The 18,214-nt window shown below is 37.9% G+C and overlaps 5 protein-coding genes and 2 long non-coding RNA genes across 9 annotated transcripts; 5 read left to right on the top strand and 2 right to left on the bottom strand.

The window, feature by feature from the left end:
• The first annotated feature begins 59 nt into the window (after positions 1-59).
• LOC129797218 (thiamine transporter 1) lies at positions 60-2,315 on the top strand. Its single transcript, XM_055839585.1, has 4 exons — positions 60-274; positions 340-422; positions 492-1,331; positions 1,951-2,315. The coding sequence occupies exons 1-4, from the start codon at positions 149-151 to the stop codon at positions 2,183-2,185; spliced, it is 1,284 nt and encodes a 427-aa protein (XP_055695560.1). The 5' UTR covers positions 60-148; the 3' UTR covers positions 2,186-2,315.
• A 95-nt stretch (positions 2,316-2,410) lies between these two features.
• On the top strand, positions 2,411-9,060 carry LOC129797208 (uncharacterized). 2 transcript variants are annotated; one of them, XM_055839566.1, is made up of 5 exons: positions 2,411-3,137; positions 6,295-6,539; positions 6,729-7,602; positions 7,662-8,022; positions 8,113-9,060. In XM_055839566.1, the coding sequence occupies exons 2-5, from the start codon at positions 6,415-6,417 to the stop codon at positions 8,673-8,675; spliced, it is 1,923 nt and encodes a 640-aa protein (XP_055695541.1). In that variant the 5' UTR covers positions 2,411-3,137; positions 6,295-6,414; the 3' UTR covers positions 8,676-9,060. The 2 variants fall into 2 exon arrangements, with proteins under 2 accessions (XP_055695541.1, XP_055695540.1); XM_055839565.1 differs by having other exon boundaries at positions 6,273-6,539.
• Positions 9,047-10,499, bottom strand: LOC129797228 (protein SET). Its single transcript, XM_055839601.1, has 3 exons — positions 9,809-10,499; positions 9,562-9,731; positions 9,047-9,485 (listed from the first exon to the last, which is right to left on the bottom strand). The coding sequence occupies exons 1-3, from the start codon at positions 10,233-10,235 to the stop codon at positions 9,336-9,338; spliced, it is 747 nt and encodes a 248-aa protein (XP_055695576.1). The 5' UTR covers positions 10,236-10,499; the 3' UTR covers positions 9,047-9,335.
• On the top strand, positions 10,496-11,694 carry LOC129797236 (uncharacterized). Its single transcript, XR_008751314.1, has 2 exons — positions 10,496-11,055; positions 11,126-11,694. It is a non-coding gene; the product is annotated as an uncharacterized LOC129797236 (long non-coding RNA).
• LOC129797235 (uncharacterized) lies at positions 11,520-12,438 on the bottom strand. Its single transcript, XR_008751313.1, has 2 exons — positions 12,181-12,438; positions 11,520-12,110 (listed from the first exon to the last, which is right to left on the bottom strand). It is a non-coding gene; the product is annotated as an uncharacterized LOC129797235 (long non-coding RNA).
• Positions 12,439-12,830: 392 nt separating this feature from the next.
• Positions 12,831-15,476, top strand: LOC129797232 (GTP-binding protein Rheb homolog). Its single transcript, XM_055839605.1, has 5 exons — positions 12,831-12,939; positions 13,053-13,124; positions 13,443-13,650; positions 14,301-14,430; positions 14,556-15,476. The coding sequence occupies exons 1-5, from the start codon at positions 12,891-12,893 to the stop codon at positions 14,643-14,645; spliced, it is 549 nt and encodes a 182-aa protein (XP_055695580.1). The 5' UTR covers positions 12,831-12,890; the 3' UTR covers positions 14,646-15,476.
• A 347-nt stretch (positions 15,477-15,823) lies between these two features.
• On the top strand, positions 15,824-17,406 carry LOC129797227 (uncharacterized). 2 transcript variants are annotated; one of them, XM_055839599.1, is made up of 4 exons: positions 15,829-15,901; positions 16,092-16,425; positions 16,508-17,030; positions 17,100-17,406. In XM_055839599.1, the coding sequence occupies exons 2-4, from the start codon at positions 16,383-16,385 to the stop codon at positions 17,293-17,295; spliced, it is 762 nt and encodes a 253-aa protein (XP_055695574.1). In that variant the 5' UTR covers positions 15,829-15,901; positions 16,092-16,382; the 3' UTR covers positions 17,296-17,406. The 2 variants fall into 2 exon arrangements, with proteins under 2 accessions (XP_055695573.1, XP_055695574.1); XM_055839598.1 differs by having other exon boundaries at positions 15,824-16,425.
• The last annotated feature ends 808 nt before the right edge of the window (positions 17,407-18,214 follow it).

Genomic DNA, 18,214 nt, shown 5'->3' with positions numbered 1-18,214 from the left:
AAACGACCTTCGTGCATTTTCGGGTAATTTTCCGAACCCGAAACTGGCGGGAGATCTAACCTCGCTTTCAGTCTGGAATTGAATTTTGTCCGGAACGGAGTGATAAGATTGCGCGTGGAGTGTACCTGAGTTATTTCCCGGTGAAATAATGCAAAAATGGTTTCGAATCTCTCTGCTGCTCTGCATATTTGGTTTCTTGAAGGAAATCCGCCCATCTGAACCATTTGTCACGGATTTTCTTCTTGGAAGCTGGAGGAATATCACAGAAGAGCAGGTTTGATCTTTCCATTGGTGGATGTTTTCTTGTCCTACTTATCAGTGTCTCCTCTAATTGTGCAGGTAAATCGAGATGTCTACCCCGTAGGAACGTATTCTTATGCTGCGCAGTTAATTATAGTATTCCTTATTACGGATTTCCTCAAGTAAGTCTACATTGCATAATCACATCTCACCTGGATATCTTACTAACAACAACTCCTTTCTGTACAAAGGTACAAACCTCTCATTGTGACACTAGGATTAGCTGGAATAGTAACCTGGAGTCTCCTCCTGTGGACAGAGTCCCTGGAAGCTCTGCAAGTAGCTGAAATTTTTTATGGAACCTACCTGGCTACGGAAGTAGCCTACTACACCTATATCTATGCTAAAGTAGAGAAGGAGCACTACTCAAAGGTCACATCGCATACAAAAGCAGCCATCCTGTGTGGACGATTCATTGCTGGCTCATCGGGACAACTCTTAGTATTCCTGAAATGGATGGACTACCGACAACTCAACTACATCACCTTCACTGCTCAGATTTTAGCAACAGTTTGGGCTGTTTTTCTCCCACCTGTCCAGACTAGTGTCTACTTCCATCGCAAACCATTCGTTCAGCAGACCAACAACGAATTCCTCTCTTCGGAACATGAGCTGGTTGTCAAGGAAAAGAGGAATGTTGCAAAGATTATTTGGAATCAATTTCGACGGGCCTACACAAATCGCAAGGTTCTCCTTGGAAGCTTCTGGTTCATCTTTGGGATGTGTGGATATCTACAATTTATTTCCTATGTTCAAATCCTCTGGAATGCCATCAATGTGGAAAAGGAAGCAATATGGAATGGTGCAGTGGAGGCAGCAATGACTCTCCTGGGGGCTTTTTCTGCCCTCATTGCTGGCTACTCCCACAATAGCTTCCTCAGTGATCGTCGCAGTGTCATCCCCCTTGTGATCGTCTCATTGGGAAGTGGTTTAGTCATCTTCCTAGGTGCCCACACCATGAATCTCTACATCTCATATGCCGCTTATCTCATATTTGGAGTGCTCTATGCTTTTGCATCTACAATAGCCAGGTGAGTGTTGACTTCCCCTTTAGTGGATCAGCACATGCCGTGATAAAGCATTTTGCGAAATAAATGCACATCTTACCCCAATATCGCAAGTTATTTGGTTAGCGATCAAGGTGGGAATTGCGCATTTCTCAGTCATGAGTTGCATGAAGTCTGAAGGATTTTTTTGCAATTTGACGAGCTCTTACGAAATTTACATTTTAGAGCAAAAAGGTGTAATCAAGCTGAAATATATTCAAATCGTTTTTTTTTTGTAAAGCACGCGAATCTTTTTAAATTAATTCAAAAAAGCAAAATTAAATTATCTTTTTTACACTCATTTTCACCATAAAATTATACAAAATATTTCCATGAACTTAATTTTTATTTTTTGTGCAACTTATGCGAAAGTAAAATTAATTTCGCTGACGAATTTGTGATAAAAACTGCAAATTCGATAAATTCCCACATCTTTTCCCTCTCTTAATCATGAAAACCAAGAAAATGATTAATAAGTGTTTTGGAATTAATTGTTTTAGAAAAAAATAAATTTTTCCCCTTCCCAATCTCCTTTGCGTGAAGTTTTGTATTATGAATGAATTTTTAAATCAAATTAATGCATTCAATTTATTCTTTTCAACAGTGCTGAAATTGCAAAACATCTGGAGGAAGACAGCTTTGGGCTTGTGTTTGGATTCAACACCTTTCTCAGTCTCGTCCTTCAAACCATCCTCACATTGGCCGTCGTTACGGGCATCCACCTCAGCATTTTCCAGCAATTTTACATTTATGCAGCTTATTTTATAGTATTAGGAGTAGTTTATTTTATCATTTACGTTTGGGACTTGTGTACTGTACCCAAAATTATCCTGGAGTGAATAAGAAAATCTCCTATTTTTTTATAGATGAAATTGTAGAAAGACTGGGTTATATAGAATTTTAGTAAGTATTTGTATATACAATAGAATATAAAGAACAAAAATATGCACAATGTTGATCTTCGGTTAATGATCTGTTTATTTTGGGGTAATGTGTGATCTTCAGCAATAACATATAGAACTTTCAGTGCGGAAAAGTGACGCACAACGGCAGGAGGAATCTTGGCAGGGGCCTATGTATTTGAAGTTTTTCAACAACATCTTAAGAGCATGGCGTGGGGGGACTCTCCTTGTGATTATATTCTCACTGTTGGGGGGATTTTGCGCAAAAAAAGCCCGCCCGAGTCAGCTGCTAACTTCCCGCGATGCCGGCTAGACGGTATGTGCGCAAACTTGAGCACGAGAATCCAACTGTGAGAGTGATTCTGCGAGAGCGGCAGTGCTGAAGAGAGTCAATAAGGGGGAATTTTGGAGCAGTTCCACCAGTTCTCGTCATTCGCAATGAAACACGCTCCCCGAAATATACACAGGAGCTGCACAAGTGACGAAAAGAAGGAAAATTCAGTGAAAATCACAAGTTTTCGCACACAGAGGCCATACATTACATATTCAAAGTTATTTCTTTTGGTGTAGAACGATCGTGAGAGTTGCGAAAATTCATCCAAAGCGCCGAATAAGTGTTAAAAATGTAATTTCTAGTGGTGCTAAATGGTCACATTTTGTTGGAATTGCAAAAAGTTGTGTTTAATTTTTGGCTAAAAAAAATCTATGATCCATCGAGGAGCTTTATGGGAAAAACTTTTGAGGAAAAAACAAGAAAATGTGTTGTGAGAATTAAATGGAGAATCCTCATTGGAAGTATTTAGTGGAAAAATCTTCAGGGTGTTGCCCAACATTGTGAGTCATTTTTCGCAAGGAATTCCACCCCGAGCTTTTCCAACCCCACACAGAGGTGAGTGCAATTCTCCTCGGACCACCTGCCGTTTTGCGCACGCAGTAATTTTGCACTTGGAAATTGCATATCAAAATAATATTCCATTGTTGCTACTTTTTATGTTTTTCTTAATCTATTTTTTAAAGTCGTGTGTTTAAAGGAATGTAAAGTATTTAACACATTAAAATTCTTCATTTATTCTTTTGTCGTGTATATATTTGTCGGATATAAGCATCAATTTGCATACGGTGAAGTTTTAAGCTGTAAATTCGCTTCATACTAAAATTTTTTTTAACACAATCAATTCCTCGTGATAACGTGATATTAAATTTTCAATGAATGTCACGTATGGTATTGATTTTTTTCTTTTTTAAACTTCATGGATGTAGTAAAGGCAGAGGAAGTTGCAATTTATGAATATCAAAGTTAAACACGCACGCAAACTATATTGTGGAGAAAAAAAAATAGAACATCAAGAGAGGTGGAGTAAAAAAAGCACGTGCAGATTTGTATTTTATTCAACACAAACAGTAGGTATAATACCTAAAAAAAAGTAATGAAATAATTCTAGTTGTTTTTAGAAATTAATGCACGTAAATATTGTTTGAATTACAAATAAAATAGTCAAATATTTGTTGTTCAATCTTCTTGCTGTAATGGTCAATATGAAGCTACAAAATAATTAATTTTATGATGCGTATACGCAACAGTTCAAATCACAGCTAAAAATTCTTAATTTGAAAACCTTCAAATTTTATCTAAAGATATGCTTTCAGGTCTGTTGATTGGGGAAAAACTAACTCGAAATTCATTTACTATACTTTATAGATTTGCCGATGAAGCTTCATGGACTTTGCATTCATTGTTAATTGAAGATCACATAGTGATCTTCACAGTTTTTGTTGTATTTCCCCTTCTGAGAAATTATTTGTGCGAAAACATTTAATTTATCAAGAGACTCCATATTAGAACTCTCGCAATTTTTTTTTATTCCTTCTTTCATACTCATTGAAATTTTGCGGCCACATGTTGACGATATGTGATCTCTGAAAAAAAAATGTTTCACTTGGTTGCTTTTACAATATTTCTTTTCCTCATTGAGACTAAAATAAATCTTTATTCCAACGCCTTATTTTCAATCTTACTTTTTTCTTACTATCGAGTGGTACTTACCGCGTGTATTAATAATTAAATTTTCATTCAATGATACAATTCAATTTAAAGTTTTTCACGAAATGGACAAAGAAAAAAAATTTACCAGAACCTCACAGATGAATTGAATGAATGAATTTTAATCAATTTGCCTTACAAATGTTTTTTGACATTTTGATTTACATGTTTATATTTTCTGTATTTTTTTGTGTAGAATTTTTTTTTGTAATGAAATTACATAGAAAAAATACTACAGAGATTACATACAAATTATATGCAAAAATGATTATCGCGAGAGCGTTATCTTAAGATGAAAATTCTTCTAAACGTTTCTTGGGGAAAATTTAATTAATTTTGATATAGTCGTCGTATACATTGCTAACAAACCACAATAAATTTTAGTTTACTACAAAACCTGTAATTAAAATTTATCGATATTGTACGATTGGAATCCTCTATTGTGTTCCACTTTGTAGAATATAATAGAGTGGTAAATGCTTCTTTTTCAATTATTCACACAAATTAATGGGTTTGAAAATAAGATATTTCTGTTTATTTCTCATTACATTTATTCAATAAATTACTAACTTTTAAAATCAATGCCATGTGATAAGTGGAAATATAAAATATTAATAACCTGCATTTAACATACGAAAATTGTTTATTTTAGAATAAATATTTATTACAAAAATTGAGAATTTTCGGTAATTTTGTGTATAGTAAAATAATCAGAAAATCCTCGAGAATTCTTTCCTTGAGATGAATATACTGAGATTAGAATAAACTCTAATCTCTTTTGCGTTTTTACATAATAATGTAAAGGGCAATTTCTTTTAATAGACTCAATTATATAGTCTTCTATATAATTTACAACTTAAAGAGCTTTAACAATGCATGTCTTTGCTGCACCACACTGTGTTATCTGCTCATTTCCTATTTCGTTGCAATTACTGAGTGGGATGTGGAATGTCTGTTTGTATCTGGTGTAGAAGTTCAAAAGTTCATGATGCAGAAATTCTGTGAACTGTAAAATTTCCAATTTTCATTTGAATGCTTTTCAACTTGGAAATCTCTACACAAATGAAAAAGTATTCTCCACACAAAAAAGCTCTTCAAACCACAACAGAAATGCAGTGAACTTTTTTCCGAGAATTTTCCCATCCAGTAGTGCAGTTCGAGGAATAAAAGCAAACCACCTTCTCCCTCACAAAGTCCTTCATTTGTATGAGAGGAAAAAAGTGGCGGGAAATTCTCAGTGAGAAAGGATTTTCCATGTAATGCATGCAAGGGTTTGTTTCTGTTCTTCATATCATATTGAATATTTTCCACCAGCTTCCATCCAGTTAAGCTTTTCCGCTTCTCTTTTCTCTCTTGAAAAAAAAATCACTTTTATTGGATTTTACGGTGAATGGAGCGAGCTATTTCAAGTTTCTCCCAAAAACAATTTTTTGGTATTATCCTCCCCAAAAGGGGGCAAGTTGATTTTCCAATATTCTCCTTTTAGTATTCCTTTCTTCATGAACGTACTTCCTTGTCCAATTTGCTGAAGAGGCAGAAGAACATTTCAAAACGATAAAGTAGCAATATCAATTTTTATGTCCTTTGCTTTTTATATACTCCCAAGCAGTGTGTTGGGTTCTAAATGAAGAAAACTACCTCGAAAGAGCCGCAGAAAGGCTTATTTTTTGAAAGGCAAATTGAGTGTGGTCTCTTTTATGAATAAAATTCAAATGTGGTTTATTTTTGGATATAAAAGAAAATTTTACTTTAAATATTTCGTCCTATTCAACGAATTGTACATATTTTATTAGGGTATGAATAAGCTTAGAGGGCTTCTAGAGAGGACATTTTCATCCCCTCACTACACAGGATTCCATTTTGATGTTAAAATATGCAAATTTTCCTCAAACTCAGATGTGTGCCGAATTAAACCACAAGAGCGAATATCAATCCTCACATCCACCACTCGATTGCCCACAGAATTCTAATAATTCCCCCCAGCATTCTATTGTCTCTGTTTCAGGAACACGAACGAAGAGGAGAACCAACAAGAATGACAATGATGAGAAATTGAGGGAAACTCCAAAAGCAGTAAGATTAAATTGGAATAGACTGACTTCAACGTTGAATATTTTGCAACAAAATGAACAAATTGAGAAAGATTTCAAAACGCCATATCATCTCTGTGATTGTCGTCTGTGGGATTTACTTCCTTCTTGTTCACATCTTTGGCAATCGGGACAATTTTGGAGATAATCGCCAAAAATTGTAAGTATCTTTTCCATCTTTTCGTATAATAATTTACATGACACTTCAATTGGCACACCCTTTGAATATTACCACCAAGAAATGAATTCAATTTAAATAATTTCTGAAAATTATTTCATTTTTAATTTCCCATTGTAAATTCATGAAAAATAATTAAAAACTAAAGAAAACACGCTTTTTTTTCTTTAGGGAACAAATTGAAGAGAGTATACAGTCGGACGAAAATCAGGGACAATGTCGTATGCCAGATTTGCCGCTCTATTCGCCAGAGATGATGAACTTTTTGCATGATGAGCCACCTATAGACTGCGGAGAGGAAGGTGATGATTGGGTGAAGTGTGAGAGATCCACGTGCTTCATACGACCAGCTGTGATGGTGAGGAAAGGAAGGATTCGCTGTGATTTTTCTGATATTATCCGCGTTGATGACTTCCGCATCGAGTTGGGTTCCCCAGTTAGCACGGAAGAGACCTATAAGCTCACACGGTCGGACTTTGCACGTGTAAAATGCCACAAATTGGACAGAAGTGAACGTTGGCATGGAACAGTACTCGGTGTGAGGGATGGAGTTAATGCAGGAAATTATGGGATAAATGGGAGGCTCAATGTTCTCATGTACGGCTATGATTCACTCAGTCGCAATGCCTTTATGCGAAAACTCCCAAAATCCTTTGCATATCTCACTGAAGATCTCCATGGGGACGTTCTCAAGGGATACAATGTTGTTGGGGATGGAACACCCCAGGCTCTCATACCACTACTGACGGGATTGACGGAACTAGAGCTGCCAGAAACACGAAAGAGGATGAGAAATTCGAATTTTGTCAATGTGTATCCAATGATTTGGAATGACTACCAGAAAGAAGGATACGTGACTGCATTTAATGAGGATGTACCAGATATTGGAACATTTTCGTATCGTCTCAATGGATTCGATGAGCAGCCGACACATCACTACATGAGAACCTACTACTTGGCTATCAAAGGGGAATTAAACCAGTACAGAAAACTCTGTGTAGGCCATCTACCACGTCACAGAACTATGCTGGAATACACGAAAGAAGTGAGATAGTAAATCCTAATGAAATTTCCTAACACTCTAATTTTTATTTCAAATTTCAGTTTATGCTGAAGTACACAAAAACACCAAGATTCGTCTTTAGTTTCCACGGTGAATTGTCGCACGATTCCATCAACTTGGTGGGTGTTGCAGATGATGATTTTACAGCATGGCTAAAGGAGCTGCATTCACGCAGTGTGCTCAATAACACACTACTTATTGTGATGTCTGATCATGGGAATCGTTTTGCTGAAGTGAGGAATACTCTACAGGGAAAACAGGAGGAAAGACTACCTTTCTTTGCCTTTGTCTTCCCAGAATGGTGGAAAAATAAATTTCCACAGGCCTATAGCAATTTCAAAGAGAATACTCAGAGACTGGTGACTCCCTTTGATGTTCACGCCACGTTGAAGGATCTTTTGAGTAAGTTGTTTACTTTCCTGGATCTAAAAATATGTGGAATATTTAAAGATAAATTGCCCTTAATTTCTTATGATTTGAATTTTGTTTTAGAATTGCAAACAGACGATGCAAGAGCCTCCCGAAATGAGCATTCTCGAGGAATTTCTCTTTTCGACCGCATCCCGGAAACACGATCATGTGCTGATGCGTGGATTGAACCCCATTGGTGTGCCTGCCTCAATTGGCGCCCAATAAATGATACTGCAACGGATGTTGTTGTACGAGCAGCTGTGGCCGTTGTCGATGCCATCAACCAATTTACGCACGAATATCGTGCACTATGCAGCCACATTACGCTCAGTGAGATAAATTGGGCAGCAAAACTTGCTCCACACGACAATTTGCTGCGCTTCAAACAGAACAAAGACTTTGATGGTTTCCTGGCGGACCTATCGTCAACAACGCAAGTTTTCTCAGAAATGTACCAAGTAAAGCTGACCACGATCCCCGGAGGAGCAATCTTTGAGGCCAGCGTGACACACGATATTGCAATGCATGCATTCTCCGTGAGGATGTCTGACATTTCCCGCGTGAATCAATATGGAGATCAAGCGAGATGTATCATGGAGACCCTGCCGGAACTGAGGAAGTACTGCTACTGCCATACACTGTAAAATCATCAATCATGCTGCGTATTTCCTTGCATTCTAGTCGAATTTCATAACAAAACTAATGACCAAAGAAATTGTGAACCCACTTCCCTTCTTTATACATACCAAATGCTGACTTTTCGACTCCCAACGCCTTGAAATATCCCCCCGTCTAAAAGAAAAAATTGCATTCCTCCCTGTATGTATAATATATCCCTTATGAAGAGGGTATTCAAGAAGAGGGTATTCATATGTCAAAGAATACATACCCCCCATGTTACGCATCACCTAAAAACCATATCTATAAATGAAAAGAAAATCATTCTCATAAACAATGTTGCTCAAAGCCATTGAACTGTGTATAGCTGTGGTGTTTTGAAGAAAGAAAGAAAGTCTTTCTTGGACACAATGGATTATCTTTTATTTTGTTGATTTGATCATGTTGTCTATAATTTTGTGAATAGATCACCAAGAAAATGCGGATCTATAAACGAATTGGGCTTCCTCTTTTTCTTAAAATTTTAATTGTGCATCCTTGGAGCACAAAAAGGAGAAGCTTCTCTGTTACAACAGTGAAATGGATAGAATATGCAAAGATATCCTCTTACGATTAAAATCCAATTGTTCTGCTCTGGCTGCTAAAAACACACACACAAAATGTTGGAATACTGTCTCCAAATGTGTCTACTTTTGCTCTGCCCCTTCTTCGTCTTCATCAAAGTTCTCCTCCTCACCATATTCTTCGCTGTTCTCATCATTCTCCTCTGGCTCTACCTCAATATCCGGTACAAGGTAGTACTGCAGGGGATTTGGCCACAAATCATCCTTGATCAGCTGCATCAAAAATATTTTATTTTCAGAAATGCTCAAAATTGACCAGAATTAGAGAAAAAAAAGAGAAAATACTCACTTCAGCAATTTCATCATTGATGGGATCAGAATTATCAGTGAACCAATCGAAGAAAGATTTAAATTCCAGGTTTCTCTTTCTCCGGTTGGCTGCTGGCTTGAACTGCAGAGCCTTGAGCAGATCCCTTCCTTCACGCCAAGTAATTGTGGTGCTTGTGGAGGTAGGTCCGTCTAAAAGAAAAATTAAATAGTTCATTATGTTTAGCCAAAGAAAATCTATTTAAAAAAAAATCTTATTGAATCCTTACCGCTCGATCCAAGGGAGAATTCCTTGGTGATGAGCTCATTCTCAAAGAAGGGGTTCTTCTCGAAGAAAAACTTGAGACGATAGCCAGATTTGATATCGTCAAACTCCTCCACAACCAATTTCTCCAAATAGTGGAGACACTCTTCTTCCTCTTCCTCCAGAATCGATGAGATTTGCGGATGGTTTACAATGGCTGTAACCCAGAAGCTTGGAATGCGCTTGATAATTTGATTCCTCTTCTCAAAGAGAGGCTTCCGCAGCTTGTTGTATTTCTGTTCAACTTTGAGTATCTCCTCACTGGCCTTTTCATTGAGTGCATCAATCTCATTTTGACACGCATCTATGTGTTCCAGAGCCTCAGATTCCTCCTCATTCATCTCCTGCCTATTTCCATCCTCCGTTTTTACTTTTTTCGGCAAAGAAGCCATACTTTTGGAGCCCTCTCACGCGGTCAGACTGCCCAAATGCCACACTTTCTGCACACAATTCCACTTGCGCAGCTCACCAACTTGGTGAAAATGCCGAGATTTGCTTGAGAAAATCACTATTTCCCAGAATAATTTACAATTTTCAATTCCGGCTTATGCACACAAGCACCGCAAAGAAAAACAGTTGTCAAAATTTTAGCGTCCGTCAGGGCCCATGGAGAAACCTATCAAATGTGCCATATGTCAAATTGTATTGTGTCACTATAGCCCAGGAAAGTTAATTTTTGGCCTTACACAAATTCGAAGATGGCTAAATTTTGCACCATTCGATAGCAAAAATTCAAAGAAATCTTGTTTGTTTGGACGAAAACTGCGCTTATGTGGTTGCTTTTTTCACAAAATGCGATTTAATATTTTCCATACAATTTTCTATAGAAGCCATTGAATGAACAGGTGGCGCCGCGAGTAGTTCAACATTATAAATTCAATTTGATATTTTAACCTCAAAATAAATGTTTTTGTTTTCATTTTTGTGTTCGCGTCTATACCGTACGTCCGGAATACGTGAGTTTTTGGTGGTGCCCCACGCTTTGGGCAAGCATGTGACCTTGATCGTGTTGTGAAATTATTATTGTCACACCGGGACGCTTTATTGATTTCCTTTAAATATTAAAAGAAATCTCCGTCGGTGCATATGATCTTGTACTCAATCAGCCCAACCGGATGCTGGAAATCAGATTCTCTTGTAAATCCATTCCGACTGTCAAAAGCCACGCGAGGTACGCCGGATATCGCTGAATTTCATCGGGAAGAAATACCTGTAAGTAAATATTGATTCCTTGGAGCTCTCTGTCAATCACAACATTCATCAAATTATCGCATTCTGTCAGGTGAGCACCGCATCCAGAGGTTCTCCTCAACCATTGTCTACGTGAGTGTCTTCTCGGCGATCGAATGCGGGATCCTGGCGATCATTTATGGCACCTACATTGCCCGTGTGATGCGCTTCAATCGAACCAGACCACTTCCGGATGCAATGCGGGGTTTTTTCGAGGGTTGCAGCAAAATACCGATGTGGCGGAATTGCTGAAGAAGCAGGCGTACCCCTCATAATGAATGAATGAATTTATTTTGGCATGCCCTATGGAACTACATGAGAACCTTAATGGACTATACAAGCTTCCTGCAGGATCACAATCTTCATCTGAATCAGGGTCTCATGCAGATGAATTCCGAAGTGAAAGCAATCACTCTTCCACCTTCGTAAAATTAAATTGCCTTACATTTCTTCTATACTTTTATTTAATTTTCTTTGCCTTTCCGGTCTTATTTAACACCCACACACACACAATCATAACGATTTCCCCCCTTGAATGATCTTTTTATACAGAATAAACAACTTGAGAATTAAAAACAGTAAAAGCTTGCTAATAAAATGACCTAAACTTATCGAGCGTGATTCCTTGTCTAATTCTAATTTTTACAGCAAATCGTGCCTTTCGTGTGGACACTTCCTGTGGGGTTTCCGTGTATCTGAGTAGTAGCTTATTTTGCTGGTATTGCGTGAATGGGGTTCCGTGATGTTGGGTCAGCGACTCCACTGGGATCCTGAATCAGTTGTTGGGTGAGAACAGGTGTCGCTCAATAGGCCCACTTTGGGACTCAAGTAGGAAGGTCCTTCGAGAAGAATAGAAGCTGCCCGTACACGTTGCTTTATCAAGTTTGCTTGCGAGTTTCTTGGTGGTCTGGTTCGATTGAAGCGCATCACACGGGCAATGTAGGTGCCATAAATGATCGCCAGGATCCCGCATTCGATCGCCGAGAAGACACTCACGTAGACAATGGTTGAGAAGAACCTCTGGATGCGGTGCTCACCTGACAGAATGCGATAATTTGATGAATGTTGTGATTGACAGAGAGCTTCAAGGAATCAATATTTACTTACAGGTATTTCTTCCCGATGAAATTCAGCGATATCCGGCGTACCTCACGTGGCTTTTGACAGTCGGAATGGATTTACAAGAGAATCTGATTTCCAGCATCCGGTTGGGCTGATTGAGTACAAGATCATATGCACCGACGGAGATTTCTTTTAATATTTAAAGGAAATCAATAAAGCGTCCCGGTGTGACAATAATAATTTCACAACACGATCAAGGTCACATGCTTGCCCAAAGCGTGGGGCACCACCAAAAACTCACGTATTCCGGACGTACGGTATAGACGCGAACACAAAAATGAAAACAAAAACATTTATTTTGAGGTTAAAATATCAAATTGAATTTATAATGTTGAACTACTCGCGGCGCCACCTGTTCATTCAATGGCTTCTATAGAAAATTGTATTGAAAATATTAAATCGCATTTTGTGAAAAAAACAACCACATAAGCGCAGTTTTCGTCCAAACAAACAAGATTTCTTTGAATTTTTGCTATCGAATGGTGCAAAATTTAGCCGTCTTCGAATTTGTGTAAGCTTTTCCGCCATTTTTGGCTAATTTTCCTGGCCTACTAACAAACTGCGCGGAGAAAATATTGTGTGTGAGAAAACTTTGCCCTTTTAGTGAATTTTCCTAGTGTTCCCCCATCTTCCGCGGTCAATTTGCACCGTATATTTCTACATTAGTGTCTAGGAGAAGCATCTGGACTGCCACAATGCCAGCAAAGGAGCGAAATATTGCCATGATGGGATACAGAAGTGTTGGTAGGGAAAAGCATTTCTCAGCTGTCACGAAATTGAGGACACGGGGTTTTTCCTCCCCACTGACCAGGTTTTCCCGTCACATTCTCATTTTGTTTTCTCTGTGGCAATTTCAGGAAAATCCTCCCTCAGCATCCAGTTCGTACAAGGTCAATTTGTGGATTCTTATGACCCAACAATTGAAAATAGTGAGTATCTTTCTTATCTCCCTAAAACCGCGTACTTGTCTCTCATTCATTTCACTTTGAGGCACACACCACCGCCTGGTGCCCCCAATCACCCCATTCGCGAATATCATCCTCGTAGTAGTGTGGAAATATCGCACAATTAATGGGAAATTGAGTTGACACGGAGAGGAGAAACTACGCAATAAAAACGCTAAAGTCTCTTTTCATGGACTTTCCATGCATGGGGAAGCTTTCGCGTGCCCACCGATGAAGCCCAGTGTGTGGTGGTGAAGATTATCTCATGCTTACTCTTTTTTTTTCAAATTCTCTGCATTTTAGCATTCACAAAGCTCACCAGAGTTAATTCGACTGACTACGAGGTAAAACTTGTTGATACAGCGGGTCAGGATGAGTACAGCATATTCCCAGCGCAGTACAGCATGGATTTTCACGGATATGTTCTCGTGTACTCAATCACCAGCCGGAAATCCTTCGAAGTCATTCAAATTATCTACGAGAAGCTCAGTGATGTAATGGGAAGTGCTCAGTAAGTGTTGTGTGGTTTTTCAATTAAATACCTAGGAAAGCTTTTGCGCGCTCCATCTAATTCATAATGACATGTGACCCAATTAAGCAACAGGATTGAAAGGATATTCTTAATTAATATCTATTTTAGGAAAATAGTACCAGATAGTTTAATTATTTGTATATATGCGGTTAAATGATTGCTTTTTGGGTAAAAGCTTCGAATTCCCAAACAAATTATCATCAGCTGTAGATCAATTCGCAATTTAAATGCGTACAACATGATTAACTGGTTAAAATCAGTTTATACTAGAAGAATTGCGATAACGACCTTTTAGCATTGCGCTAAATCCTATTGAAGTTGAAGCACGTGTGTTTTATTTTTGTATCAAACCACGCCTGGCCTCTCGTTATTCAATCAACTTCTCTTTATATTATACTCAGGATTAATTCATGATTTTTTTTTCATTACCGTAAAGTGGGGTGATTTGAATAACAAAATCTGTTTTAGCTTTCCTATAATAAGGAAAAGGACTAACAGCAGGAAATTATCTTATTATTATTCCTATATCAATCCAAGTGTATCGAATTGCTCTAAATTTGTATTGAAAACTTTAAGTAACTTAACAAGAAGAATTTAAAAATGTATTAATATTTTTTTCTTTTTTCCAGCGTTCCAGTGGTTCTTGTTGGGAACAAGACTGATTTACACCAAGAGCGAGCTGTATCAACTGAGGAGGGCAAAAAAATGGCTGAAGCTTGGAAAGCGACTTTCTTAGAGACGTCTGCTAAACAAAATGAGGTAATGTCCTTTTACCGTCCGCCTATAATAATTGGTTTATAACCTTCATCCGAAATTTGTTCCCAATTGATACCTTGCGTGCCTAAAAGAAAATTCTAATTGTTTTTTTTTTCTCTCGTCCTCAGTCTGTGGCCGATATTTTTCATTCCCTCTTGCAACAAATTGAACGGGACAATGGAAATACACAGGAAAAGAGTAGTTGCTTAATTTCCTGAATCACTGTATCACACGGGGATATTTTAATCATTATTTTAATTAAAAATATAAATATAGTGTAAATTAAATCAAGGATAAAACAATTAACAAATTAATCTTTAAAAGAATCTACCATAAAAAAAACACACAAACACATACTTCAAAAAAATAATATATTTTTAGTTATTAAATCAAGGTAAAAAAAACATCTTGCAAAAAAAATTGAAAATAAAGAAAAACTGGAAAGTGAATAATAAAAATCAAAATGAGAATAGTTGAATGAAAGAAAAACGTATCATAGGCGCAATAATGAATTTATCTGTATAAAGGGGTGGTTTTTTTCTAAAATGCGGAATCGTGTAGGTTTGGTAAGAAAACATAAAAAAGAAACAAGAAAATATGACCAAGATTTCCTTCATTTTAGCAAATTCGGCAGTACAGCGAGTATGTTTAACTTAAACTGAATATCACAACACTTAATTCAAGGCATTTTCTCTTGAAAAAAAAAAAAAAGAAAATTTCTTTTCAGTGTTTACGTACAGAAAAGAAACACAACTTTATTTACAATCTATATTAGAATTTTAAGTAAGATTATTTTTATTTTCTATTTTGTGGAGCCTTATTTATGAAGAAAGCAAGTCTCTTTTAAGACTTTATAATAGATAGATTTTATTTTAGTGAACACACATCGAGATGTGAGAGATTATAATAAACTTTCACTGCTGAAACAGGGAAGTTGGTGCAGTGGTGTTGTAAATGCTGGCGCAGGAAGACAAAAACTCACCAATTTAATGATCTTTCATGTTTCCCATATTATAATTTCTTTTCTAAATAAACACAATGACAGAGAACTTTTTTTAGTTGTGCCATTTTTTTGTTGTAAAACCAAATCAGCATCCACTCTGGGGAATTTTGAATGAAATGATTGATGGCTTTTAGAGCGCTCCAAAGACGTATTCGCTTTATCGAATATCGCTCTGAAAGTCTCACTAAGTACTCACTGAATCAAGGCCCGAAGCGTATTTTCCAGCAATAAAGTGTAGTTCAATATTTTGGAACATATCTCTACACACATACTAAACACATTTAATACATAAATTAAATACTCCCAATAAGCTTGATCCTTATATTGAAGATTTTAAGTTTTTTTCTTTTTAAATCGAATTAATTGTTCTAAACTTAATATTATTGTTTAAAAAAAAATTGATAAGATCATTGAGCTTCTGATGCGAACTAAATATTAGCTTTTATATCTCAATTGGAAAAGATTTTCATGGTAATTTGTAGCTTTTGTTGAATATTAATTCTGAGACATAGCCTGATCTTGTAGACTACACTCAAAAATTTTCACAATTTGAGCTAAACTTTTATGTTTTTCCAATGAAAGAGTTTTGTGGGAAAACCCCAAATCAATTATTTAGTGCGCACCTCAAAGTCCTCCGCGATTCGCACATATCTTCCTTTAGCGGACTACGTATTCATTGAGATGGAGAACAATTAAGAGACTTGCGACCAAACCACCTTATCAGTAGCGCAGATTGGTGAATGAATTTATTGGACTATGCGTTGTGAATTCCTATCGCGGATCCCAAATCCCAAATAAATCGAGTGATAAGGGGTTCCCTTCACACAGTGGTGACCACGTCCGGGGCAGTTCGTCTGCCCCATACGAGATATCGTATCCCGAGACCCGCAGGTGAGTATAAAAGACCAAGCTGGCTGGGAAGGAGCTACAATTGTTGTGTGGAAACGTAATCATGAAGTTGTTCCTCGTGTTGGCTCTGGTCTTTGCTTCGGCAGGTGAGCATTCCCTCCTCTGACCAAGTGATTTTCCCTTAGAATTTTGTGCTAAATGTGTGTTTCTATGATCTCTTGCAAATAGCCGCCTTCCCCAAATACTACCGGGATATCGATGGTTTCATCGTTGGTGGTCAGAATGCAAATATTGCTGACTTCCCCTACACCCTGTCTATGAGACGCAATGGTGGACACATCTGTGGTGCTTCTGTGATTGCTGCCCGCTGGGCCCTCACTGCTGCCCATTGCGTTCCCGGTGCCCCTGCTAGCCAGATGACCTTCCGTGGTGGCAGCGCCAACCGTCTGTCTGGTGGTGTTCTCTTCCAGGCTGACCAGGTCCATATGCACCCACAGTACCAGGTTCCATCCCAGCTCAACAATGATGTCGCTGTCCTCCGTGTGACTGCCAACTTTGCCGGAACCAACATTGCCACAGTTTCCCTTGCTGGAAGTGGTGGAGATATGGCTGCTGGAGCTCGTGCTCTCATCAACGGATGGGGACACACCCAATGGCAAGGATCCCTCGCTACCAATCTACAGTGGGCTGAGGTTGGAGTCGTCTCTCGCGCTGCCTGCCAATCTGCCTATGGAAACATCATCACCACAAGGTAAGACTCCATACAGCAAGATTTCTTTTTTTTTTTTTCAATCCTCACTTATCATTCTTTTCCTTTTAGCATGCTCTGCGCTTCCCATCCCGGCCGTGATGCCTGCCAGGGTGATTCCGGCGGCCCATTGACCACCCTTGCTCATCTCCAGCATGGTGTTGTCTCCTTCGGCCACCAGTGCGCTCACCCCAACTTCCCTGGTGTATACGCCCGTGTCGGTGTTCCAGTTATCCGTAGCTGGATCAACTCTGTTTCTGGTGTCTAAGCGAAGGTGTCCCCATGTTGATAAGTTAAATCATCTCCGAAAAATCCCACTAATTTCACGATTACCTCTCTGACTGGAATGTTTAATAAATTGGCAATTTAACTAACTAAATTTTTCTCGTTTTTTTTTGTATCTTCTCAATGAGTTTGCGAAGAAGCTTTTTGCGTAAAAGAGTTGTTGAGGAATTGAACAAAGAAAAAAATTACAAGTCATATTTTTTCAATAAAAAATAAATCCATTCTTGATTAAATTTTCTCATGATATAATTTCCATGAATAACTGTTATCCATCACTGTCGCTAGAGAAAATCTCTCTCAATAAAACCCAACGCAATGAACAATCACAATGAGAATTACGAGATATTTTCCTTGTGGGAAAACCCCTTTGGTGTGATACATATCAACTCCACATGAGAGCCCGCAGTTGATAAATGAGGGAATAATTCTTCTTTATGATCCATTGATTTCACTAAAATCTTGCACAAGATTCCATTATCATCGGCATTAACATTGATTTTCACTTATCGCTAGATTCGTGGTTTCTAGCAGCAGTTTACCTTGAGAAATGTTCCTGTTTGTTGGTGTTTTCTTGCTTGTCCTGCAATCATCCATTGGAAAGATCTACAATGGATCTTGTCCGAATGAGGGATTTTTCGAAAATATCATCTTCAATGAAAATCCTCTTGCTGCATCAGAAAAAATTGCTAGGATCTATTCTTACAAGCCAGTATACCTTTTACACGATGAATCAGGAAATGTACCATTTTTCCACAATTTCTACGGACAATACCTTAGATGCTGGAGTTTCGTAATTAATGAGTTCTCAGGGGACTTTGTACTGATTATGGTAAAGAAAGAATTTAGTGTATTTGATATTAAGTCGCTTCCTTTTACGAGAATTCTCTTTACCATGAACGCTA

The sequence above is a fragment of the Lutzomyia longipalpis genome, chromosome 1 (genome assembly GCF_024334085.1).
Source record: "Lutzomyia longipalpis isolate SR_M1_2022 chromosome 1, ASM2433408v1".
In the NCBI taxonomy this organism is placed as follows: domain Eukaryota; kingdom Metazoa; phylum Arthropoda; class Insecta; order Diptera; family Psychodidae; genus Lutzomyia; species Lutzomyia longipalpis.
This window is presented reverse-complemented; position numbering and strand designations above follow the sequence as displayed.